The 22,409-nt window shown below is 51.2% G+C and overlaps 1 protein-coding gene and 1 long non-coding RNA gene across 3 annotated transcripts in view; one reads left to right on the forward strand and one right to left on the reverse strand.

The window, feature by feature from the left end:
* Window positions 1–925: 925 nt before the first annotated feature.
* Window positions 926–22,409, reverse strand: part of LOC116952042 (solute carrier family 12 member 4-like) — a 68,275-nt gene continuing 46,791 nt past the window's right edge. Inside the window, exons 15-27 of one of the 2 annotated variants that reach the window (XR_012946891.1) lie at window positions 19,726–19,824; window positions 19,012–19,131; window positions 16,735–16,839; window positions 15,478–15,646; window positions 14,299–14,494; window positions 13,538–13,707; window positions 12,535–12,666; window positions 11,749–11,856; window positions 10,163–10,336; window positions 9,046–9,320; window positions 8,150–8,283; window positions 3,841–5,850; window positions 926–3,782 (exon numbers count right to left, since the gene is read on the reverse strand). Coding sequence is in view for 1 of the 2 variants with exons in the window: in XM_032971046.2 (XP_032826937.2) it covers window positions 5,759–5,850; window positions 8,150–8,283; window positions 9,046–9,320; window positions 10,163–10,336; window positions 11,749–11,856; window positions 12,535–12,666; window positions 13,538–13,707; window positions 14,299–14,494; window positions 15,478–15,646; window positions 16,735–16,839; window positions 19,012–19,131; window positions 19,726–19,824 (1,774 nt within the window). In the remaining variant the exon portion in view is untranslated. Of the gene's footprint in view, window positions 5,851–8,149; window positions 8,284–9,045; window positions 9,321–10,162; window positions 10,337–11,748; window positions 11,857–12,534; window positions 12,667–13,537; window positions 13,708–14,298; window positions 14,495–15,477; window positions 15,647–16,734; window positions 16,840–19,011; window positions 19,132–19,725; window positions 19,825–22,409 lie in introns of both variants that reach the window. The other variant, XM_032971046.2, reaches the window with a different exon arrangement.
* LOC142930910 (uncharacterized) overlaps window positions 3,665–22,409 on the forward strand; it is a 559,094-nt gene continuing 540,349 nt past the window's right edge. The window contains exon 1 of the long non-coding RNA XR_012946892.1: window positions 3,665–3,789. This is a non-coding gene — a long non-coding RNA (uncharacterized LOC142930910). The remainder of the gene's footprint in view (window positions 3,790–22,409) is intronic.

Below are 22,409 nucleotides of genomic sequence, written 5' to 3' on the forward strand. Positions count from 1 at the left end.
AACGGGTAACATCTATTCTTAGCGTTCATGTCTATAATATATTATACATTTATATAATATTATACATTTCTATAATATATATTTACAATTAGAAACTCCGTGCGGGGCATCTGTAACAAACTAATATATATAGCCACCCGCCGCCACTGTATCTGAACAATGCTGACCTAAAGCTGGTCAGATTTCATGAAAATCCATATTGAGCTTTCATAACATGTGGTGTGATCATGCAACCTTTCTTAACATTGACCGTGACAACAATAGGATAGTCGTCGGTCAGCATTTCGACCGTATCGATTTCCTTGCGGATTGTTAATGTGCATTAGGCACATACTAAAATATATATTTTAAAAAATGTTTTGTTTTACCAGGCAAGGCCCACTGAGCCATATAGCTCTGTTCCAGAAGCGACCGGGCCACAAAGTGGGTTACCATCACGTGGAAGCTTAAAGCAGCCAAATCATCGAAAAGCATGAATCTAAATGTGGAGGGGAAAACCGGAGAAAACATCCACGCGACCACGGGGAATGAGACACACAAACTTAAAATCTACAGCAGCAGGCGTCAGGGTCGGGATCGAACCCACGACCTCCTGCACACCAGGCGAGGTAGTTAACATCTCCTAGCCACCGCGGTGCCTAATATATTTTATATTTATTTTGACAAGTCACGAAGGTTTATTTAATTTATTTTAACAAATGTTCAAATTGACTTTGATTGACATCCACGCGCGATGCATTAAATCTCTTTTGGAATTAATTTAGTAGTCAACATCTCACCACCACGGCACATACACCCATCACGTTGATTCAAAAGGACAAAAGCGATCTTCTGTTTGGTTGGTATCCCTGCAAATTGTCTCATCGCTGCTTCTGAGAGAATTTTTAGATTGGGATTTGAAACACAACGTCAGCAACCAAATATATCCTTTGTTGTAAAACCACATTATATCGATTTTATTTTCTTCAAATGTTCACAGTGTACGACATGTAACGATTAAGGTAAAACAAACAATCATTTGCAATTATTTGTCTTTCATATTTTTTTTTTTTACAAAACCTTACGAAAACTTAAAATTGAATTGGCAATACAAAGAGATGAGTTTGGAGCAAACGAGTTGACTTTAAACAAGTGTTCACACATTGGCGGTATTTTTGAGCATCGAACTCACCAGCAAGTCCCTCAATACAGTGACGAGTTACAAGTGGCTGAGAAGCGCTTTGCAAATGTGAAGAGCCGGCTAAACGACATCACATCAAATCGGCCAAAAATCCTCCTCCCTCCTCCTCCTCGATAAAACGATGTAAAAGCATTGTTGAGGTCAACAATCACACAATTAAGGTTTTAAATGAAGTGCTAAGGATCTTGCGCTGACGTCTGAATCACTGATGTACGGAAACGGAGCAATGGGGCCAAAGAGCAGCCCAAACACCATCGCTGAACTCAATGGTAATACTACTCAACCAGGACACGATCCCTATCCGCTGATGGCATTCTTCACACTATCTTGAACGCTAATCCTATATATATATAAACATAACACTATGGATACCCCAATTCATAACCGAAACTATAACCATAATTCCATCCCTAACCCTATCCTTAAGCATAAGAATATATCGATCCTGAACTCTTGTGTATCTCCTAACTTTCTCTCCATCCCTACCCTGATCATGAACCCCATCTTTAATCATAACACAAGCCCTTGCCTAACACCACTCCTATCCAAAAACAAATCATTATTCCTATCCCCATACCAAATCCCATGCCTAACCACATATCTTAACGCTATCCCGAACTCCGACTCTTAACCTTAAACACAATCCCTTTCATAACCCCAGGTCTTAGCTGTCCCCTCTTTCAAATACAAGGGCACGACGGCACACACTCGTTAACCACTCAAGACATTTACCGCGACCTTCCTGGACCCCCCCACCAAAAATAAAATCACTTGTGAATGGCCGCCGGAGGCGTTTTGCAGAGCGGCAGTATTTTTGTCGCTTAGCCAATGCTACGCGTTCGAGGGCGGCGGCGGTGGTGGTGGTGGCGGTGGTGGTGGTGGCGGCGGTGGCGGTGGTGGCGGTGGTGGTGGTGGTGGTGGTGGCGGTGGTGGCGGCGGTGGTGGTGGTGTTGGTGGCGGTGGTGGCGTGCGTGCGTGCGGTTTTGTCCGCGCCTTCTCCATCAGCAGCGGCGTGGGTGGTGATCAACCGACGGTCGCTGGTTCAGTTGAGTCCCAGCCGGTGAGCGAGAAACGGGCAAATCACGTCCAGGTTACGCACGTTACCGGCGTATCGTAATGCCGGCAGCAACCCAGAAACAATTCCGACACCAGCTCTTTAACTTAAAATAACTTACAGCTCTTTGTCGATCCACAGCCGGACTGCCTGTAAACTACACACCACGTGCATCATGTTGGTTGTTTGAATATGCTTCACCATGCTGATCAATCCGGATTGATAGAGGTGGGGGGGGGGCAGCACCTGCATTGACCAGCATGGCGAAGTATGTTCAAAATAACCAACAGATATCACTTGCTGGTAACGTTAGCCGTTGCCAGGAATCAAACTCAGGTTGCCAGGTACATAGCACAGTGCACTAACCGCTGTGCCACAATTCGACCAGTTACAAAAGTAATGACACCACATTCAGGTACCCCTTGACTTACGGACGTTCGGTTTACGCAACTGACAAATTCTAGATTCGAAGCTTTCGTGACTGCAAGGATCCATACTCTTTGGTTCTATTCGGTAAAGTCACGTAGGTAAAAATAACAAAAAATCACGACGTATCGGCCACAACACAAGTGGCCTTCATCAGGTGAAGGGACCGGACTGTCCAGAGGACAGCGTTGGAGTGAAGACAGCCAAGCCCAGGTCGCGTCCTTTAAGCTGTGTGGGAGGAAACAAAAAAAACGCCTTGACAAAGGAATTAGCATAACAATGATGTAGCATAACAATGATGTAGCATAACAATGATGTACTGGACCGGCACGGTGGGGGGGGGGGGGGGGGAGTTTACATAATGTTGGTGTGGAGGGAAATAAGCTGCTGTGAAAGTTTGGGATACCACTACTTGAATAAATATACTGTACCATTGAAAATTAGTTTAATGTTTGTTTCCTCCCACACAGCTTAAAGGACGCGACCTGGGCTTGGCTGTCTTCACTCCAACGCTGTCCTCTGGACAGTCCAGTCCCTTCACCTGATGAAGGCCACTTGTGTTGTGGCCGAAACGTCGTGATTTTTTGCTAGTTTATTTTTACCTACGCGACTTTACCGGATAGAACCAAAGGACTGACACATTGTGGATACTTTTCGATTAACGGAATCGAATTTCCGCGTCAACGAAATTTCACTACGGCTACGCGCCACGACATCATCAAACGAGAAGCCCCTCGGGAGGCTGTGGCATTGGCGACAGCGTCACGGTGTCCCTGCAGCGCAACAGGAGCAACGCCTCCACACCATCGCCTCGCCAGTCATTCCGACGTGCGGTTGAATTATTTTTGTTTAAATGATAATAATAATAATAATCATCATCATGATTCAATCGTTTTAATAGTCACGTTCTTTTTTTGTGTGCATTGTGAAACGTGATAGGGGTGTTGTATATTTTTAGGTCGCAAGCCGAGTCCGAAATACATCCTTAACTTTTAATATTAAGCGGCTAAAAGCCATTCCCATTGACGATATTTCGTTTTACGCGTTTTTTGTTGTTGTTTAGAGCACATCCCCCTTGCGTAAATCGCGGATTAACCTGTACTAGATTTGAAGCTTTCGTGACTGCAAGGCCAAGTCACCTACGTGACTTTACCGAATAGAACCAAAGAGTATGATTAACCTGTATTTAAATTACACTTAATTTAGATGCTGAACATATGTGCAGTGGTGACTCAATGCGAGCCCATGCTTTAGACCCAGTCTGGATCCTGACTGCGCAAACATTACCAGGCCAATTGCACCAGCAACCGGTCATCTTAAAGAGGTCCCCCCGAGTAACAGTAGCGACTGTGCTGCATCTGCCAACAGAGCAACCTCTTTACCCAAATACAATTCCCAGTGTTTAATTTTTTGCCCATCCCCCCCCCCCACGCCACGCGCCCCTTGATTAGCACGTTTGGCAACATAACGGTGTGAAAGAAGTTCAACACACACACACATACACGTGGCTCAAAGTCGAGGCATCGTGCGGAAACACAGGCCGAGAACACCTCACCAAGTCTCTGTAAACAGCAATAACGCCTACGCTAACAGTGCAAAGCGACAACGCTTTGTACCCTTTGCCAACCTCACTGTTAGACGGAGGGCCCTCCAAGCCCCATACGAGACGATACAACACGCTGGTTCATTGGGGAATGGTGGAGGTGGGGAGGATGACGAGTAGCAGCATAATAGATGTGCATCCACTTCCCTCTGCTGCTCACCACACAGTGCTGCGGCTGCCGACGACAACCTCACGTGCAAGATTGGTGGCCCCATTCAAAGCACGATGCAGGCTGAAAAGCCTGCTTAGCTTCCAAGAAGAAACAGGATAGGGAGCATATCCCCAGGTGAGTTTGGACACAGGCATAACTGTAATCATAAAACAAAAACACTTTTGTCCATCCGTGTATCCATGTAGGTCACGTTATCACTGCACACTGTGTACTCACAAACGGCAATTTAACAGCACTTTGACTAGGGTTCTCTGTGCTCTCGGCGCCTGATTTGCTAGCTCAACGAGATTCCATTGTAATGACTTTTGGTAGCAAAGTATATTCATACTTTGATTGAAAGGTCACGTTGACACTGAAGAATCGTGTGCTGTAAAACGAATCGAAATGCATCATCACCACCCATTGATTATACATACATCTATATGTTCTAGATTTGAAGTTTTTCCTGACTGCAAGGATCCATATTCTCCGGTTCTTTCGGTAAAGTCACGTGGGTGGAAAAATAAATAAAATCACGTTTCGATTGCTGAAGTAAAAAATATTTCTTGCTGTGGTTGGCACACCCGATGATGATTGCTTGTGTTGCAATCAAAACGTCGTGATTTAATTTATTTTTTTTTATAATTTTTTCCACCTACGCGACTTTACCGAAAGAACCAAAGAATATGCGTCTATATATCTCAGAGGCAAGCAAAATATATATTATGGTGGCTTGTGTTCGTTTCCTTTTGTCAGCGCTTGTACTGTGAACACAACTGAAAAAGGAGATTGTGCCTTACAACTAAAATGTATCGTTCTTTCCTTCCCATTAATGTGGGCACCCACGTACTGATGACGACCGGCGGATGCGCGGGTGCCGACGCTTGGCAAATAATGAAACAACCTTTTTTTAAACCGAGAGGCATAAAGCCTCAGCTGGGTCGCCACATGTCGCCGTGGCTCAACCGCCCGCACCGCCCAAAACTCCCGGCGGCAAAAAACGCACGGCCCGGATCGGACGGCGCCGGCCGTGCACGGCCAGACCTAAGCCCAAGGCTGCCACCGATGCGACCGGTTAGAATGAAAACACGACTCCTCGCCCACGCTAACTACAACGAGTACACTTTACAACAAGACACGAAGCCACAACTGCTAACGGGCCACAGATCTCGGCGTGCACAGTGTGTTTTACGTTTCCCGACTGACGGGAGGGCTCGTGCCCAACACCACCCGCCCCCGCCCCCCCCCTCCCCCTCCAGCGTGATCGTTGTTTTTGTTGTTTTTGTTGCAGGGTTGTTGTCGAGCCACAGCACCGGGAACGCGGCCGCTTCTCTCCCGTCCGAGTCAGGAGTAGATGGTGATCACTTCGCCACCGCCACCCCTCACAAGCAGGACGCGCTCCAAGCCTTCGGTCAGAACCTCCAGGAACTCCATGTCTGGGGCACGAAGCGGCGGATGAAAGGTAACGCATGGCTGTACGCAATGCGTGGGGCAACTTCTTTACAACCGTACTAAGCGGGTGAAGGCATTGCGCTCAATCTGCTGCAACTCGCATAATCCCCACAGCTCTTGTGTTAATCCACTGGCAGCTGAAGGCTTCCCCGTGCCGTCTCGATCACGGGGAAATCTTTATTTTTTTTATTTTTTTATCCTACTTCATCCGGCAACGTGGAGGTGGAATTGACACATGCGGCTAAGAAAGTTGCGTGTTTGAGATCCCCCACCGTAAGTAAATTATGAAACAATGCTTTATTAAACCAGGTAAGGCCCACTTGAGCTATGTAGCTCTCTTTCAGAAGTGACCTGGCCACAAATGATAGCTCAACGAAGTGGCTTGTCATGTGCACATTTATAGCAGCCAAATACTCTAAATGCACGTTTCTAAACGTGGAGGGAATAACCGCGCGACCACGGGGAGAGAACACGCAAACCCCCAATATACAGGCGTCAGGGTTGGGATCGAACCCATGCCCTCCTGTATACCGGGCGAGGGAGTTAACATCCGCTGGTGGATGAAAGATTCCCCATGCAGTCTTCATCCGGCAACGTGGGGGTGTAATTCACAAACCCTGCTCAGGGCATGTGTTTGACATCCCCCCACTATAAGAACCAGAAGTGTGGCACCTGTGGGAGGCAGTGCAGTACAGCAAGCAGGATGCTGATCTATCTGCATGGAGGTTAAAAGTTCCTCCCTTCATATGCGTGGGGATTTTCTTCCGCACTTTGGTTACCTCCCACACGGACACACACACACACACAAAAAAACGACTCTCAAAATAAGGCACTGGCCAAACATTGTAAATTAAACGGAACGTGCGGCAGTTTAAAGCAATGACCCCCACCCCGACAGGACAGCAGAAGCCCACGCTTTAGCGCAAACTGCTCATGCAGCTTCCCGGAAATTTCTCAGCAAGTTTGAAATCAATCGTCCGATCAATAGGGCATTTTATTTCTGGCGAGTGCCACCCTCATTATCCGTGCTTCCGCCTTCCCGCCCACCACTCCTCGCTGCCAGCTGGCAGCGGCTGGGAAAAATAATATTAGAAGTTTTTTTTTTCTTTCAGCGTGCTTGCAATTTATCCCCCAACTGTATTAAGATTTGTGCCGCGGCCATACCCGTCGTGAGTCGAAGACTTTACCATACAGAGCACCGGCAGCGAGCAGTGCACCGCATTGTGTCAGGGAATGGTCCCCGGAGTTCACACCGCAGAACGAACTTTTGTTCTGGAGTCTCAGCAGCGGTCTTCTTCAATCCGCACTGGAAGCGTCGGTTTTAATTTGCCACGATTGTCGCACGTCAATGAAACCAGCGTTCGTATTTCTCTCAACTGGAATAGCTGGGAAAAATGTTCATAATCATAGTGAGCAGCTACATCATTAGACCTCCTTTGCCAGTACCAAAATGTAATAATAGGGTTTTTCCCCTTTTTGTCTGGCAACACAACTGAAACCTTTTTTTACAAGGATTCATGTCTGCATTAACCACAATACCTGCAGTCAAAATGCAAACAAAAAAACATACTATGATAAAATATGCATTGTCCTTGAAACTGATTGGTCCACACCAAGGGATGGCTTATATTATCATAGTATGTTTTTTGTTTGCATTTTGACTGCAGGTATTGTGGTTAATGCAATCCTTGTAAAAAGGTTTCCTGTTTTGTTGCCAGAAAAAAAGGGGAAAAACCCTATTATGAAATCATAGTGAAATCATACTGAACATCATCATACTGACACTATCTACTTCCTGCCACTTGAGAACCAAGTTTATTTCCAGTGGCTGAAATCCAAATTCGAACCTAGGATGCCAGCTCGGTGCTCTGACCCGGTATCACAAGGTCTCGAGACACGTCAAGGCATTGTGATGCATCACATTAGAATGGAGTAGGAGTACCCACGCTTTACCCCACCACATTCACTCCGCACCGAGGAAGTTGAACCGGCGACCTCCGGATTGCACGTCCAGTGATACCTTACGCACCGCAGCCAGCCGCATGCCCTAGATTGAAAACCCTTTAGAACTCCTTTTACTTACCCCGCACCTCCGACAAATAGCACGGTCGGCTACGTACGGTGCAAAAAAAAATCCGAATACAATTGGACGAATAATAAAGTAGAAATAGATTGTGTCAGGCTCCGAATGGTGTTACCCCCCCCCGCCCCCCACCACCACCACCACCACCATCATCACCCCCCTCCCCCCGCCCAGTCACGCTGCCGCAGCGAGAAGGATACAGTTCTCGTTGCCGTGGGGGTTGCGTGGGGGGCCCGGCATGTTGAGCAGCACGAGGCGCGAGTCGTGGGAGCGACTCACGATCACCTCGTTGAGCTTCACGGCCGTGTGCATGCGCCGGACGTTCGACTGGTTCCTGGCAGCAATTGGGGAAAAGAACGAGCAAGTCGTTGTAGCGGCGGCGGCGGCGGCGGCTTGGCACGACCACGCCACGTCTTCTGTGCTTGTTCACCGCCGCCACTTCCGATTAGCGCGGTTGGCTACGTACGGCGAGAAAGAGGCTCAACGTGCACGCAAGGCACGATCGTGCACGAGCACTGGGCCGCCACTAGGCTCATGTGATCTGGAGCTGGTGGCGTGTGTCTATGTGCACGTGTGTGTGTGTGTGTGGCCTTCATAGGTGCTCGCTAACAGCACTTGCCCCTACAGTCTGTTAAGGCTATACGGGGGATCTTTGTGTGTGTTCCCAGGCTCACGTCGCGTTTCGCAGTTGAAATCCCCCAGTACAATGTACTGGGCTGGACCATCTCAGCTTGTTTCTTGCTGCTATATTTGCTTCTATTAAAATATTTGTACCTTTAACTTCCACCCATCCTCAATCCCCCGTGCCTGTCATGGGGTTTTTTTGACCGCACTTCGGCACTCTGGCGAGTGTGAGCTGGTAATGGGGGACAGGGAGGGCAGGGCCTGTTCAGATGGGCCGAAAAAATACAAAATACCACGTCTCTGTCAAATAACAATGTCTTGTTGCTGCAGGTAAAAGCGCCTTACATTTGTATTTGTCGGTAAAACAAAACAAAACAAAAAACAAATCCCGGAACGAACCAACGCAGCACACTGACCCGGAGCCACCGAAACCGCTGCCGCCACTCCGGTGTCCGCCCCCCGCGCTACTCACGGCTTGATGCTGAGCAAGTCGCGGAAGCCCTCGGGAGTGTTGGCGCTGGGTGGCGCTTGGCCGCGCTGCTCGCGTTCCTTGGTCCACGTCATGTGGATCTTGTCGCCGTCGGTGACGGCGTCGGCGCGAGAAGACCCGACCTCGTTGCCCGCGGCTCCGGCTCCGGCTCCGGCTCCGGAGGCGCCGGCTCCGCTTCCGCACCCTCCTCCTTCCTCCTCCGACGAGCAGAGGCTCTCGGAGTGGGACTGCCGGCTCGAGTCTCTCACCAGCTGGGCCTGTCGGGGTGCGACGGGGGTGGGCGGTGCGCGGTGATTAGTGGCGAGATGTTATCGCCCTCGCCTGGTATGCAGGAGGTCGTGGGCGAGATCTCGACCCCGAGGATGCCTACTGTATATTTGGAGTTTGCGTGTCTCTCTCCCGGTGGCCACGTGGACTTGTCCACGGGTCCTCCGGTTTTTTGCCTCCACATTTGGTAACAAGTGTTTAGATTATTCGGCTGCTTTACATTTCCACGCGATGAGCCGATTCGTTGAGCTATCATTTGTGGCTTTTGAATTGGAGCTGCACGGCTCTTGAGAAAGAGCTACATGGATCAATGGGCTTTAACCTGGCGAATAAAACTTTTTTGTTGTTGTAAGGGGTAAAGTTGCAGCACCGCAATTTTTGCTCGTAATTGAGCGAGCAGGTTTCAAATGTCAAGGTTATTCTGTTTATCAATGCGACGACTCGCACAGACAAGGACAATCTCATTCGTGAGGGTGACCGGAGCAATGAAACCACAAGGCAACATCACTCGCCACTGACTCTATCCCACATGAAGCGCAGCGCCTTCGCAACGACCTTGCACGACAATGGCACGAACACCAGGTGTCATTTCTTGTTGTTCATTATTGAAGGGAGCGGCCGGGAGCCCCCCACGGGAGGGGATTTGTTTTGCCAACTCTTTCAACGCGGCCCACACATCGTTACGACACCGCCCGCGAGCTGGTTTCTCATTCAAAATAACCCATCGATTCACTGGTTGTGGCCGGCGGTCGACCGTCGCGCCTATCCTTGGCCAGCCGACGGCGGCGAGCGGCGCCGGTTGCTGCGCGAGCGACGGGGCGCGGCACCGCACCTCCTCGGGCGACACCGGTTCGGACCCCGTCGTCGTGCCGTGCTCGTCCGTGTCGCTCGTCGCGTTGGCGCCGCCGGGGCCGCCGCCGGGGCCGCCGCCGGGGCCGCCGGGGCCGCCGCCGCGGCGGCGCTTGCCGCGGATTGATCCCCGCGACACGTCCGTGATGCTCTGGATCTAAAGCGGGGGGATGGGGATGGGGGGGGGATGGGGCGCGCACGTTCACACGGCGTCACCGACTCTCGCCGCATCGCGCGGCACAAGCGGCCGTCAGGAACATTCTGCAGAGCGAGCGCGGCCGCCGGCGGTCTTCGAGCCGTGGACCACGCCGCCGCCCGCTTCCATCGTCCGCTGCCGCCGTTTCAGGCAGTCACCGTGAGGCTGCCCCGGGCTCGCACGAGCTCTCTCGCCAAACTCGACGTGTATGTGTGTACGCTGAACTTCTTTCGCACTGTACGTAGACGTAGACAACCGCTCTAATCAAAGGTGCGGGGGGGGGGGGGGGGGAAGGACAACTAACTAAACACAAAAAGGAGTTTTCAATCTGGATCTGGATCTCAACGCGCATAGCTCCAGTAGCTTCCAAATGTCGCAAGACGTGAACGTCTGGATCAACTCGCCACCGAATGAAACAAACTTCACCGTGCACACACACACGTGCGCATGGTCGTGCACGTGGTACCTTGTATCCACTGCGCACATAACCACAGTTTAATTCCGTACCGGCAGCGCATTTACGTATATTTCGTTTTTGTTTCAACGCGAGGTGGAAAGTGAATTCTGGCTGCACACAGTCTGCAAGTTAGCTAACGCTGTCGCCATCACGGACGTTGTCGGTGGTGGGAACGTATCAATATTTATTTGAACATGTTGTAACCGTGTGTTGTTCGGCATGGTGTCCGACGTTTTGCCCCACGTGCTTGAAGCTTCTTCGGGGAGTTCCTGTCGGCCTAGGGCAGTGTTTCTGAAACCTTGTTAGCCCGTGGACCACGCAGCTGCCCACCCCTGTTGACAAATCACCTCTCTCTCTCTCTCTAAATACCACTCATTACCGGAACATCATTTTTTTTTATGCATCTATCACGGTGTTTTTTAGGTTGGGGAGGAGGGAGAGGCATTTTGATGTCAGGGTGAGGGTAGTTTAATCAGGGTAGCTTACATAACTTCCATTTTTTGTTCTCAAATATCATAAGTCAAATATGAATTAACGTCCAAAAACAAAAAGTATAATAAACGTTGTCATTATTATTATTATATTCTTGGTTCTTTCGGTAAAGTCACGTAGAAGGGAAACAATAAAATAATAAAAACATAAAACAATAAAATTATCACGACGTTTCGACTGCAACACAAGCAATCATCATCAGGTGTGAAAACCACAGCAAGAGAAAAATGGAAAAAATTTGAAAGTTGTCATTATTGTCCGGATCAACCTGCGTTTGCATCACAGCCCTGCGGAACCACCTTGAGGGCCGGGGGAGCGCACTCAGAGATCCACCGGCGGTTACCGAGGACGGCACTCTGAGAACCACTGCGCTAGCGGGGTACGGCCGGGCCCCCCCATGTGACAAAACCGCGGGGTGCGTTACCTCTCTCTCGCGTTCCCACTTGGACAGGCGCATCTGCTTGAGCATCTGGCAGCGCTGCTCCATCATCAGCGTGCGCTCGTACGTGTACGCAGAAATGTCGCTGTCGTGCTGCGACGGACGGACGGGCGAGCCAACAAAAAAGATCGAACGAATGAATGAACCCGACGGACACTCAAACGGCAATTCCCATCGCTCCATCACGGGTACTCCATTGAGCAAGGGGAACTTTCCCGATCAGATTTTGCCGCGTGTTTTGCCGCGCGTGTTGTTGCACCCGGGTGTTTCTGTGCACGGCTGTGCAAGCGTTGCGTCTCCAGGTGTGTGTTGAGAATGTAAGTTCGCAAAAGGAGCGCGAAAACGCGTGTGCTGCTACTACACGCGTGTGCTGCTACGACACGCGTGTGCTGCTACTACACGCGTGTGCTGCTACTACACGCGTGTGCAAACGGCACTTGCGCACACATCGGTTATGCGAGTGCGCTACCGTGCCCGTGATCTTCACCACCATCGCAATCGCTCCATCAACACCACCACCCACCTTCGAAATCACCGCAACTGTCACCTCCGTCACCAGCACCAAATGACCAGCATCACACCATCACTACCATAGTCGCACAACACTTGCATCGTCATCATCATCATCATCGACGCCATCATCTCATTAGCAGCACCACCAGCGCAACTGCACCTGCGCGTGTGTGTTGGTTGCGCGCGTGTGCGATCGAGCGGTCCGCTCCATCTCCAGGTGGAGGTCCGTGCACCTGTGTGCGCGCAAGCGGTCCTCACCATCTCCACCACCTCCACCTCGGCGTCGATGCGCAGGTGGTACAGGAACATGGCCAGGTCCTTCTTCATCTGGATGCTGTTGTCTTCTAGCTGCGCCACGGTGAAGATGCGCATCTTGCACTTCCTCCACACCTGCATTGAGAATATCAATCATCGTCATTCAGCCATCGTCACCCACCCATGGTCCGGCAATCCACCTAGCACCAGGCGCACAAGCCAATCACAACGCTCCATCTCCACCTAGCACCAGGCACACAAGCCAATCACAACGCTCCATCTCCGCCTAGCACCAGGAGCACAAGCCAATCACAACGCTCCATCTCCACCTAGCACCAGGCACACAAGCCAATCACAACGCTCCATCTCCGCCTAGCACCAGGCGCACAAGCCAATCTCAACGCTCCATCTCCACCTAGCACCAGGCACACAAGCCGATCTCAACGCTCCATCTCCGCCTAGCACCAGGCGCACAAGCCGATCTCAATGCTCCATCTCCGCCTAGCACCAGGCGCACAAGCCAATCACAACGCTCCATCTCCGCGGTGAACGCACTCTCCGTGTTGCGTTCCATCCCCCTTGCCTGCGATACGTGGGGAGCGGTGGTGCAGCGGTTAGCACGCCGCTCGACAAACCCGGCGACCCGAGTTCGATTCCCGCTCACTGCCAACGCCGGTGACGACAATTAGCTGAACTGCTCCTGGACCTCCCCTAGATGGACTCAGCCTCAACTAGGTACTTGGCGCAATGTGTAAACGTCACCCTTGGTGAGACAAAGGTGTCCGGGAGTGGTGCTGGCCACCCATGTGACCGTGCATGTACGGTGTGACCGTGCACGTTCAGCGTAGAACTTCTTTTTCGCGCCGTACGTAGCCAACCGTGCTAAGCGGAGGCGCTACGGAGCAGGAGCAGCCCCTGCACGTGCGTGCGCACGAGACTTTGCGTGTACCACGTGCGACTGACGCTGGCCCCCTCCCCTCCCCACCCCCCCTCCCCGCCGCGTCACCTTGTGCTGGCGCAGGAGGAAGGGCAGCAGCATGAGCATGCCGCCGTCGTGCACGATCCACCACACGTCGATGGTGCCCTCGGCGAAGCGCTCCGAGTTGGCGGGGAAGAGCGACACGTTCTTGGCGACGAGCAGAGCCCGATGGGCGGCCGTGGTGGCTCGCACCGTGTCTGCGCGAGGTCATTAGGGCGGAATCGTGAGACGCACAGCTGGCGGTAGAGGGGATGGGGGTGTTGCCAAATACTAATCCGGCATCCCGCATTGCGACGAGTCGCCAGGGTTTGATGAATTGCCGCAGTTCGGGAGGTTGCGCTGCTAATCAAGAATTGATTATTTGTTTTTGCTGTCTCTCACGTGTACGGTTGTGTTTGAGGATAGTGAGAAAGATGTCCCTTCAGTGACCTCGCAATCGATTATGCTTATCTTTGTAGATAACACCATCATCACTCTGTCCACAACAATCATTATCACAAACACCACCACCATAAACCTGGGCCACCAAGGAGTTAGGAGCAGACTTTGGAGATCACAACCAAACACCCACCCACATCTCCCAGCTCAGCCTCCCGATGTGACCAGCAGCTCCACCATACTCGCCCCACCGTACTCGCCGCTCGCTCCACCCCGCTCCACCGCACTCTCTCTAGCCCACCACGCTCGCTCCACAAAGCTCGCTCCATCCCCACTCGCTCCACCCCGCTCCACCGCACTCTCTCCAGCCCACGGCGCTCGCTCCAACGCACTCGCTCCAATGCACCCACCGATGAAAGTCTTCCACGAGCGAGGGTCCTCGCTCTGCCGCCAGCCGTACGGCCAGCCCATGACCACGGTGTTAGGCTTCATGCCCCCGAGGCCGCACGACTGGATGAGGTGCGAGATGCCGTCGCGCACGCGTGGAGAGACCACCACCTGGTAGAAGCCCTTCACCTTCTCGGTCTCCACCAGCCTCTTGATGGACTGGTGGGATGGCAAACGTTGAGAACGAACATCGTCGGCATATCCATCACCGCCGACGTCGCCGTCATCGCCAACATCCCGACCGCTACCACAACTATCATCATCGTCATCGTCGTCGTCGTCGTCGTCGTCACCAAAACCACCATCATCACCACCACCACTGACGAGGTTCAGGACATCCACGGGGGCATTGGGGTGCTTTACCAAATGAGTCTCGGGGTGATAATTGGTTTTTTTTCAGCCTTTTATCTGGCAACAACACTGACACCATTTTTTTTTTTACAAGGAGTCATGTTTGTATTGACCACAATACCTGTGGTCGGAATGCAAACAAAAAAAGATAACTCTGATAATGTATGTGGCACTGTCCTTGAAATTGATTGGTCCACACCCGAGACAGCTTTCCATAGAGCCTCGTCTCACATGGTGTTGGACCAGATGACGCCAAAAGCCAATCAATTTCAAGGACAGTCCATACATTATCAGAGTTGTGTTTTTGTTTGCATTCCGACCGCAGGTATTGTGGTCAATGCAAACATGACTCCTTGTTAAAAAAAAATGTGGCAGTTTTGTTGCCAGATAAAAGGGTAAAAAAAACAATTATCAAATTTTGCTACTGGCAAAGAAGGTTCCAATGGTGAGTCTCGGGGTGTCAACGCGCGACGTTGATTCTAAATGAGGGACAAAACCGGAGGACCCGGAGAGAAATCCACGCGACCACGGGGAGAGAGGGAGAGAGAGGGAGAGAGGGAGAGAGAGGGAGAGAGGGAGAGAGAAGCAGAGAGGGAGAGAAGGAGAGAAGGAGAGAGGGAGAGAGATGCGCCAACTGCAAATATGCAGCAGCAGGCGTCGTCAGGGTCAATGTAAGTAGAACCCCTTTGAACGACCATTCCTTGTCAGCAACTAATCGCTTCAGGGCCCAAGCACTTAACGGCCGGTTTCGTGGAACCCAATTACCGTCGCTAGGAAGGGTTCTGCTGTACCTGCTCCGCTGCCTGGGCCTCTGCGCAGCTGCTGAGAAAGTCTCCGTGCAGCACGGAGCCCACGATGGTGAGGCCCTTCCCGGCCTTGAGCTGCGAGGCGAAGCTGAGGAGGCGCGGAGCCCTCACCTCCATGCCCTCGCCCAGCTTGAGCAGAACGAGGACCTGCGGCCTGCCGAGCGTACAATTGTGCGAAGCTAAGTTGAAGGTTTCATGAGCAAACCCTTAACGTCATATAAGCACAGCGGGTGCAATGAATGAACGATGCTGCCAGCCTGTAGCCTTTCCACTGCTGGGCCAAGGCCTCGACAATTTTCTTCCATTCCTTCCCTTGGCTGAGTCCTCCTCCTCCAGTCGTGGCCGCAAAGCTCTGTATGTACATGCGTTGAACTTCTTTCGCACCGTACGTAGCCAACCGTGCTAATGGCAGTCGCAAGTGGATAACCGCGCGCTCGCACGATGATTTGGACCGCGAGATACCGTCGTCAAAAAGCAAACAGCAGCCTTGTACCGTGCCCTCTGACCTTTGAATACAATAGCCCTACGCAATGCGAGTAGATTTTGACTTTGGCGCGTGCACGCACACACACAAACGCGCGCACGCAGCAGACCTATCCAATGTGAACACATTCGAAACTTCACGCAATAACCTTCACCGTTATCCACCACGTGATAGTCAATTCACCACGGGCATTGCACCAGTCTAGCGGTACCCTGAAGCCAGGTGAAGTGTTCGAAAGCTCGCCGGCAGGAGGTCACGGGACAGACCCAGGTGCCATGGGTCGAGTGGCTGAGATAGCTGCCAGACGCGCCACCTGTGGGCCCCACCGCGACCAACTCGCTGCGTTTTAGCCACCCTCAGCGCTTCCGCTCGTTGTCGTTCTCCTGCCGTACGGATTAATAACGGCAGATTAAAGATGTAGTTTTAGATTCATCCACTCGATTGTTTGTTCAGAAGCGGAGTGGACCTCGTCCACTGCCTCCTTTAAATGAGCAAAGACAGCGGCGGCGGCGGAGTGTTTACGATGCGGTCGGTGGTTTGGGATTCGTGGCCGAATCTTCAATGCGCCCCATTTGTGCATCAGCGGGCCGCATCCGCCACGCCTCCTGGTCCCGATTCGGTACGACGGACTCTTTGGCGGCGTGGAATGTTGAAGCCGGGAGGCTCGGCGGTGGGGTGGCGTGCGAGATGTTGATTTTTTGACGTCGGCCGCCGTCTGCTCGTCGCCGGGAGGGCCTCGTTTTCGTGCCGAGTTTCACCTCCAGTTCTTGGTGTGCGGCGGGCCCTCCTCCAGTCGCAGGAGGGCGTATCGCGCCGCGCTGAGCGACAGCCCCCGGATTCCGTCTCCCCACTCCTTCTCCGCGCTGGCAAAAACAGATGGACAGGTAGACAGACCGCTCAGGTCAGACCAGCTGAACGAACGGCCGGGCATGATATTAGACGTGAGTGGAAGCGACGATACGTTGCGCAGATGACAGCGCTTGGCGATTTGCAAGTGGCTACCTGGCGTGGCGGCGAACGCCTGCAAATTCATAACAGCACCTCAAAGCATGAGGAAGGACCACTGCCTAAAACGTCGCCTACTACGTGTTTTTATTTTATTTCAATACAGCGCTATGAGGTTTCGTGTTTTTTGTTATTCGTGCCGCTGGCAGCTGCAGGAGCAGCATGGCCACGTGTTTATTTAGTTTTATTTGTATATTTTTGTTGAGCGATTTGTTTACCTTTCCTATACCTTTCACTCCAATCGCGTTTTGGTATTGTTTGTTGTTGTAACTCACTGACCCGCCCCGACTGGACATCGGATTCCTCCAGGGTAACTAAAGTTAACGATGCCGTTAATGGATTGTTGGCGGCAAGTATTAAATCGGTCAGAATTTGTCATACGAGTCGTAGATTCAACCAGTTGCATCTTAAGTTAACTTAGTCCGTGGCTTTCATGTAGTCATTCTCTTGTCTGGTTAACTCAAGCAGACAACAATTGCAATGACCGAGTAGCATACCTGTCAACCCCTTATCAGTGCCCTACCTTATTACAGACCAATTCACACCTTACTGGTCAGCCCCCGTGCCCACTTATAAATCTCAACGTTCATCCTACAAAGTCCCATCACAAGGGAGAAACACAAACACATAGACAAAACACTTTGTTTGGCCCGTATTGAAACGACTGTACGCCGTGTGAACCTGAAAACTCAACTTCCCTGTGCAAAAATATATGGGTCAACCATACGGGTTGACGGGTATGGATTAGTTACTGACTAGCGGTGTGAGTGGCACGCATTGACCCCGCACTCAGCTCTTCACCACCCACGGTTGAGTGCTACAATCCCACATTGGCACCCTTATCCTAACATTTGAAAGTGATTTTACGTAACAGCCTTAGGTGTGTATCTACAAGTGAAGAGCTCGTTCTTGTTTGGGTGTCGTATTCCTTTAAGTGAGGTGGAGCTGCGCCACCGTGGTTAGCGCACTGCACCATAAAGCCGGCGACCCGAGTTCTATTCCCGACGCGCGGCTACACACCAGTGAAGACTGACAATTTAACAAAGCAAAACTATATTTCATTTTTCCAGGTAAGGCTCACTGAGCTATTAGCTCTCTTTTAAAAGTTATCTGACCACAAACGATGGCTCAAGCAAGTGGCTCGTCATGTGGAAATGTCTAGCGTGACCCGAGTTCCAAATATACAAATGTCAGGGTCAGGATCGAACCCACAACCTCCTCAATACCATGGTGAGGCAGTCACCTTCTCATCACCACAGCACCCTGTTCCTGAGTGAACCCCTACAACAACGCGCATTGACCAGCATGGTGAAGCATGGTCAAGCAACACCCACGACGGACAGTGTGCGGAGGTCTTCGTTGAGCACTGGATTGGCAAATGGATGCGGATGCGAATGATTACATTGATATTGACTTCAGCCAATAACCTTCAAAATAGCAATGCTGATGCGTAGGCCTTTGTCAGTGCGCCACTGGACAAGGCAGCCTCATCCAGTGGGGCACTGCCTTCGTGGTGGTTGTCGGAGTCGGCACATTACAGGAAATGTAAATCCCCTGGTGACTCCGCTCCGTTCCTTTTGACCGGTGAGATTGGGTTTCAGAGGTGACTCAACAATTTTAACATTTTGCAGGAATACCCTTGAAATTACCGCAGAAAGCTGTGGATCAATGTTGTTTTGGCAGCTAAATGAAAACCGTGAGACAGCCAACACCCACCTAATGCATTTGCAGTACGAATTAATTATTAATAAAACAAGTCGTTCGCATTCCAAACAGTTAATTAGTCCGTATTTACTACATTTAAACTGCATTTATGCTTAATTTACACCTCACCTATTCCATTAACGCTCGATACAACTTTCCGCAAGAATCATTCCTCATTTTACTTTGAAACGTGTCGTCAGCCTTTAAGACTAACCCCAATTCCGGCCTACTCAGGTCCGGGTCAGAGGATTTTTTTTTTCCGTCACGCCCTTTGCACTCTCAACGGGGTTGCGTCTCGTGTGAGTCCGGGTGACGTTGTCCCTCACCCGCGGTACTCGATGTACTTGTAGATCATCCCGGCGATGACCATGGCCACAATGGCGTAGTACCACGACGAGATGAACATGAGCGCCAGGCAGATGCTCATGCCCAGGAAGGAGAGGGCCCTGGAAAGAAAAGAAAAACCCAAAAAGCACACATACACGGTGACGATCACGTCGTTTTATTTTTTTATTATACTAGGTAAAGCCGACTATTGTGATCACAATAGTGATCACAATAGTGATTTTTTGTTGTTTCATTTTTTACCTACGTGACTTTACCGAATAGAACCAAAGAGTATGGATCCTTGCAGTCACGAAAGCTTTAAATCTAGAATTAAAGCTATTTTTGTTAAGTGGCTTACCATACGTGAGAATTTATCGCAGCCAAATACTCTAAACGCGCGTTTACAAATGTGGAGGGGAAAACCGGAGGACCCGGAGAAAGAGACACGCAAACGCCAAAAGATCAAGCAGGCGCCAGGATCGGGATCGAACCCACAACCTCCTCCATACCAGGCGAGGGAGGTAACATCTCGCCACCGCGGCGACGCCATCGTGTGGTTCTGGACCTCAATAGTATTCTGTTTTCAGCAGGTGGGCTCAATGGGCCAGAAATCGCATTCCAGGCTCTGATGTGTGGTCCCATACTGCATGAGCCGTGATCCTGGATGGAATTGGTTCCTCCGATTCAACCTCCCGCGCTCACGCATGCCTCACCAGTGGTAGTACTTGAAGCGCGGCCGCCAATTTGGGGTGCGAAGGAGCGTCTGCACGGCGCAGGCCAGGTTCACAAACATGTAGCACATAAGGAAGAACCTGGACAACACACACACACCAACAACCGCCATTCGCCACTAAGTATCGGTGACATCACCACGGCACTTGTGCAAGGCTACGTGCACTTTAAGGCCACGTGATGTGTCACGGGACAGACCCAGGTGCCATGGGTTGACTGAATGAGATGACTGGCCGATGCACCACCTGTGCCCCCTACTGGGTCAACGTGTTTTAGCCGCCCGGTGCTCTGCTCGTTGTTGTGAGCACACCAGTGCACAACATACACACACAGCCAGTGCACAACACAGACACACATCGCCCCGCACCCTTCACCAACTTGCACTGACCACCTTGGTGAACTATGGTTAAACAAACCCACACGAATGAAGTGACATGGGGAGAGGTGATCATCCAGCAGTGGATGGGCAAAAGGGCTGTTTGCGCTCAGTATAGACAAAGATCCCTCGTGTATCAGACTGTTGCAGCACACGAGGGGGTGGGTGGCCATCATCACGCCCGGCCGCTTTTGTCTCCCTTGTAGGGATTAATTCACACCGCACCAGGTACTTATTTGAGGCTGAGTCGACCTAGGGGAGGCCTAGGACCAGGTTCAGATAATCGTCACTGGTGTTGGCCGTGAGCGGCAATCGAACTCGAATCGCCAGGTTTGTGGCGCAATGCCGCTAACCGCTACACTACCGCTTTCCACACTCACAACACACACAACAACCGCTATTCGCCACTAAGTGGCGGTGATATCACCACGACGCTTGTGCCAGGCCATGTGCACGTTGAAGCCACGTGAAGTGTCGAACGCCCGCTGGCACGAGGTCACGGGACAGACCCAGGTGCCACGGGTCGACTGAGATGAGTGGCTGATGCACCACCTGTGCCCCCTACTGTGGCAACGTGCTGTGCCTTAGGAGAATAGGTTTTCCCCTTTTTTTCTGGCAACAGGTGTTAAGATGTTAAACACCAAACTAAAACCTTTTACAAGGAATCATGTCTGCATTAACCAAAATACTTGTGGTCAGAATGCAAACAAAAAACACTCTGATAGCAAGGATTTGTGAGCTTCTCACGCAAACCAGCCTGGTTAAACCCAGGATGGATCGTAGGCAGGCCAGCCTAAATGTTTCTAACCGGCGAAGATGTTCCATTAGGGGGGTCCACGTTTCGCAAGTGTAAGGAAGGGAGGGAATGACTGTGGTCGAGAATACCTGAAGCTTCGTGCGGAGCGACAGACCAGGTAGCTTCCACACAGCGTTACGCAACCGATGAAAAGATACTGCAGCTCGACTGATTCGGAGTGAGACCTCTGCTGTCAAACCGGAGCCAGTCATGAGCACACTGCCCAGGTATGGGAAACTCTCCACTCTCTCCACAACTACTCCATCACCAATTGGGAGTTGTGGGGTGGAGTGTCTGATGGTACAAAATATCCAGGCAGGTGCTTAGTTTTGGTGAGGCTGATGGTAAGGCCCCACCTCTTAGTGGCAAGCTCCAAGTTCAGCAACAGCACCTCCAACTCCTCCTCTGAGTGAGCAGCAATTAACAGATCATCGGCATACATAACGTGGTTGAGCAATAGGGAGCCATCCCTTGACCGCACCCGGGCATCGATCAGCCTCCCATTGTATCTATACCAGATGGAAATTCCTCCGGTACAGCTATCGAAGGCTTCACGAACTACGTGGTCGAAATAGATGTTAAATAATGTGGGAGCCAGAGGACATCCATTTCGCACCCCAAGGTGTACAGGGAATGGCTCCAATTCCCGGCCACGTAGTTTTACCCGGGCCCGCTCACCATCATGAAGATCCTTAATGATCGTGAGCAGAGGGTCAGGGACTCCGAAAGCACGAAGAACAACCCAGAGCCCAGGCCTCCTGATGTTATCATAGGCCTTGACCAGGTCAATAAAGCAGAGATGTAGGTCTTGTTGGAATTCCCTACACCTCTGCTGTAGCATAAGGACAGAAAATATGGTATCTGTGCAGGACTGCCCTTTCCTGATACCACAATGGGGCTCTGCAAGCCTCTGCTCAGCGTGCCGACCAAGGCGATCTTGAATAATCCTTGCCAGGACCTTTTCCGGCACACTGAGGAGTGAGATGCCCCTGTAGTTGTTACAGTCTGTGCGGTCCCCCTTCTTAAAGAGGGGGACCACCAGGGCATCCTTCCAATCCTGCTGAACCCGTCCAGAGGTCCAGACTGTTATGTCATATAGGGCAGTCTGTGCACAAACGCCACCCTCCCTCAGCATTTCGCTTGGGAGATAATCTCTGCTCGGTGCTGTTCCTGATCTCAGACTCCGGATCACCTTCAGTACTTCCTCAACAGATGGCACCTCAGCCAGCCACTCACAGGGGGTGACTTCTTCTTCCAATATTTGAGACACTGCAGCCTCAGCAGGGTCATCCCCACTTTGTGCCACGATGTTTTCCAGGCTGAGGGATTTCCCCTCCCCCAGGACCTCAGAAAAGCTCAGCAAATCTGCAAACCTGTTCCTGGGGGTCGGAGATTGGATCACTGTTCTTTCCCCTAATGATGGTAATAGGTATGGCGCTGCAGGTTACTTTTTTGATGGAATTAAAGAGCGATTTGTGATCGCGTGCCATTGA

Source organism: Petromyzon marinus, chromosome 45 (assembly GCF_048934315.1).
Source record: "Petromyzon marinus isolate PM22_M1 ecotype Great Lakes invasive population chromosome 45, UKy_Petmar_22M1.pri1.0, whole genome shotgun sequence".
NCBI lineage: Eukaryota > Metazoa > Chordata > Hyperoartia > Petromyzontiformes > Petromyzontidae > Petromyzon > Petromyzon marinus.